Source organism: Cryptomeria japonica, chromosome 7 (assembly GCF_030272615.1).
Source record: "Cryptomeria japonica chromosome 7, Sugi_1.0, whole genome shotgun sequence".
NCBI classification, from domain to species: Eukaryota; Viridiplantae; Streptophyta; class Pinopsida; order Cupressales; family Cupressaceae; genus Cryptomeria; species Cryptomeria japonica.
This window is the reverse complement of record NC_081411.1, coordinates 96,550,225-96,553,277: the sequence shown is the minus strand read 5'-3', so window position 1 is coordinate 96,553,277 and position 3,053 is coordinate 96,550,225. Positions and strand designations below refer to the sequence as shown.

At 35.4% G+C, this 3,053-nt stretch overlaps 1 protein-coding gene across 1 annotated transcript; it reads right to left on the bottom strand.

The window, feature by feature from the left end:
* Positions 1-675: 675 nt before the first annotated feature.
* LOC131073449 (uncharacterized protein At4g15970-like) lies at positions 676-2,846 on the bottom strand. Its single transcript, XM_059209397.1, has 3 exons — positions 2,416-2,846; positions 1,498-1,878; positions 676-1,385 (listed from the first exon to the last, which is right to left on the bottom strand). Exons 1-3 carry the CDS (start codon positions 2,599-2,601, stop codon positions 888-890), a joined length of 1,065 nt encoding a protein of 354 aa, XP_059065380.1. The 5' UTR covers positions 2,602-2,846; the 3' UTR covers positions 676-887.
* Positions 2,847-3,053: the final 207 nt, after the last annotated feature.

Here is a 3,053-nt window from a genome sequence, read left to right as displayed (position 1 = left end):
CTTAGAGATAGTTGGATCATTTGATAGGCTTTTCCCTTGTGTATACTATTGTTTTGTACTTGTAAATTGGTTAAATACGGTTTAAGTACTCCTTTTTACCCTTTAGTAATAACTTAACAAGAAATATGAAAGTGTTCATAAGCAAATGCCTTCCTCTTATATGGTTGAATTTGTTTCACTAAACATTTATTGTTAAGAGTTATCACATATTCCTAGTTCTACTAAATTGTTAACAGCTTGCATAAATATACATTTCTAAAAAGTCAAATTAAGTCAACATCTTCAGCCTAATTAGAAAGCCTAAGTCAATACAAAGACACAAAATGCAATAGTAAGATTGTCATACCATATTGATTTGTCAATTTTCCTAAATGCTTCTCCCACTAAAACTTTGTACTAACCCAAAACATCACACCATCGAGAGAAACATGACACAATGCGTCTCTTGTTAGTGTTGCTCTAAATGATTTTTTTCAATATCTGATGAAACGTCTAAATTGGATGCAAACAAATATTTAAATTTTGTAGGTGGTAGTTAATTTGATTTTCTAAAATGTGAAAATGGAAATTAACAAAAATAACTACGAACACTTTCACGAGAATCCCACAAAACTACGTAAACGTGGGGACGTCTACAGCAGATTTCCACTGTACAGACACGTCTGTTCATTCCAGTTCAGGAAGTTATCAATATGATTTCTTTGAAAATTGTAAATGGAAAGTAACAAAATCAATGGTCGAATTTGTAGGACACTAATTGTTTTCTTCTAATTTAGATGATTTCAACCTAATTACACATGAATAGTTCAGAATTTTCCCCAATTTCTTTGAATTAGGAGCAGATGTTCTGGGAAAATTAAATGATAATGATAGTATTAAAACAGTCTTCATCGGCGAAAAGAATTCTGACATGCGTCTGGAGATGTCCAGAGCACATCCTTGCCTTTACCTAGCTTTTCTTGTTGCTTATATTTCTCCCAGTCGGAAAGAGTATTTCTCAAATCAATAACCTTGGCCTTCAATCTGAGTTCACAAAAGTTGGCATGCATGGTACAAACCGAGTTCACATCTTTCGTTCTTTCACAGTACCCGCCAAAATATTTAGTGTCAAGGAATTCGAATTCAAGTCGCCTGCGTCTGAACTCATCCCATTTCAGTAGGTTCAACACTTGTTGCTCATTTTTACGGGGATAATCTTTCTTGGATCGATACCAAAAGTTGAAAAAATCAACTGTCTTTTCATTGGAGCGAACATACATGAATCCTGCGTTGGGCTTATTGTAGAGATTAGTTGCTTTCCTTCTATAACGATTTGATGCTACTTGGAAGTCTGCCTTGGATGAGAATTTAGTAAAGGGATCTCGAAACCACATAATATCCGCATCCTGGATGATAATAATATAATCTGAATTATTCTGATGAAAATTCAGGAAATATGATATTAATTTACTGTACAATTTTCTCCAAACCCTTGACGAACATGAAAACCAAACTTACCGAGAAAACGAAGTTATATCCTCGCTCCAACACTTGTCCGAAGAAACGAAGCCTTCTCCACATCATTTTCAAATAACCTCGAGTCATGTAAAGATTTTCTCCCGAGAAATCGACTCCCTCTGTTTTCATCAGATAACAATGCGGATGAATTTCCCGGCAGCGATTGAGCGCCTTCTCATCTACGGCAACAATCAACAAATTTTTCAACAACGCCTCGGTTCCGTTACCGATGTGGAAACTTTTCAGGAATAAATCCACCATGCTGTTGTTCTGCGCCCACGCCGCATTCAGAGTCGTGATTAGAACTGTTTTCTCCTGGTTCGCCGCTTTTGAAAGGCATACTTTTAGCTCGTCTGTAACATCTGATGAATTATAAGGAGGCTGCGAGAAACAGGGGAAACTGTAAATCAGTGCAGGGCTCTAAATCACACCTATTTGTGAACTGTTAATTTTATATTGAAATCTTATAAATTAGCATAGACATGTTTATTACACCTGTCTAAAAACAGGGGAAAATTATATTTTCAATAATTTACCTTATAGAAGATTCAGAACTGGTATCTCTTTAGATCTATTTAAAATATCTTTGCAATTTCAAAAATTATTTGTGAAATCATGTGTATTTATTTTTGAATTAATATTTATTTCAGAGGCAGAAATAGATCACTGTAATTCAATTCTTTACTGATTTCTTTCTTTTCTTAATTACAAAATATGATCTAAAACATTAATTTATATACATGCAATTAATTACAGAAACTTCTATATATCACTATAATTCAATTCTTCACTGTACTCTTTCTGATTATAGATTAGAAAGGAACACACAATTAATTACAGACATAATCCTGTCGAAAAATTAAGGTCAGTTATGCCTATTGCAGTTACTGATGAATTAAAAAGGTGAGAATATCTTACAATATCTGGATCTTTTGCATGCAAATCGTCCATCTCTGAAGGGAAGAGCTTTTGCATGCTGATGACAATCGGAGTGAAGGAAGCCTGGAGTTGTTCATCAATAGCAATGGACACAAATCCCACCACTATTAAGCAAGCCAGAAATGCACTCACCGTCCTCACGACCCTCTGACTAACCCCTTTCATGCTGGCCTGTACAGAGATTTACTCAATTCTCCCTATTTGTATCTCTGTGTTAAATTAATATTTTTGAGGCAGATAAGAACGCCATGTCGCTGCAATATAGACAGTAGGTTGCACGAAGTTGCAGAAAAACATTAACCTGGTTTCCACTCTCCACTCTCCACCATAGGAGTCAAGAGAAGAGTCAAGAGGAGAGGATAAGGAAACTACAAATGGTAGGTCCATCAAGGCCGCTGCCTCGAAAGAATTTGAAATCACGGATTACAAGGATTTGTTTTGTCCCTTTATCGCTTTGCTTTTGTTTTGACTATAAATTTCCACCACAAGAAAGACACAAAAAGTTTTAGTTTATGTGTTGTATAGGGGAAAGGATTGAGTAGATATCCGTGGACAAACCATAATAGTGGATATGGCATTAAAAGATTTATGGTGGACATCATGTGACATGATATCCG

What these genes read in the sequence shown, in the direction of transcription:
- LOC131073449 (XM_059209397.1), bottom strand. Translation starts at nt 2,601, where the DNA reads ATGAAAGGGGTTAGTCAGAGGGTCGTGAGGACGGTGAGTGCATTTCTG. An exon ending in ATGCAAAAGATCCAGATATT is followed by an intron (nt 1,879 to 2,415) that starts GTAAGATATTCT and finishes TGTTTCTCGCAG; the next exon opens with CCTCCTTATAATTCATCAGA. An exon ending in GATATAACTTCGTTTTCTCG is followed by an intron (nt 1,386 to 1,497) that starts GTAAGTTTGGTT and finishes ATTATCATCCAG; the next exon opens with GATGCGGATATTATGTGGTT.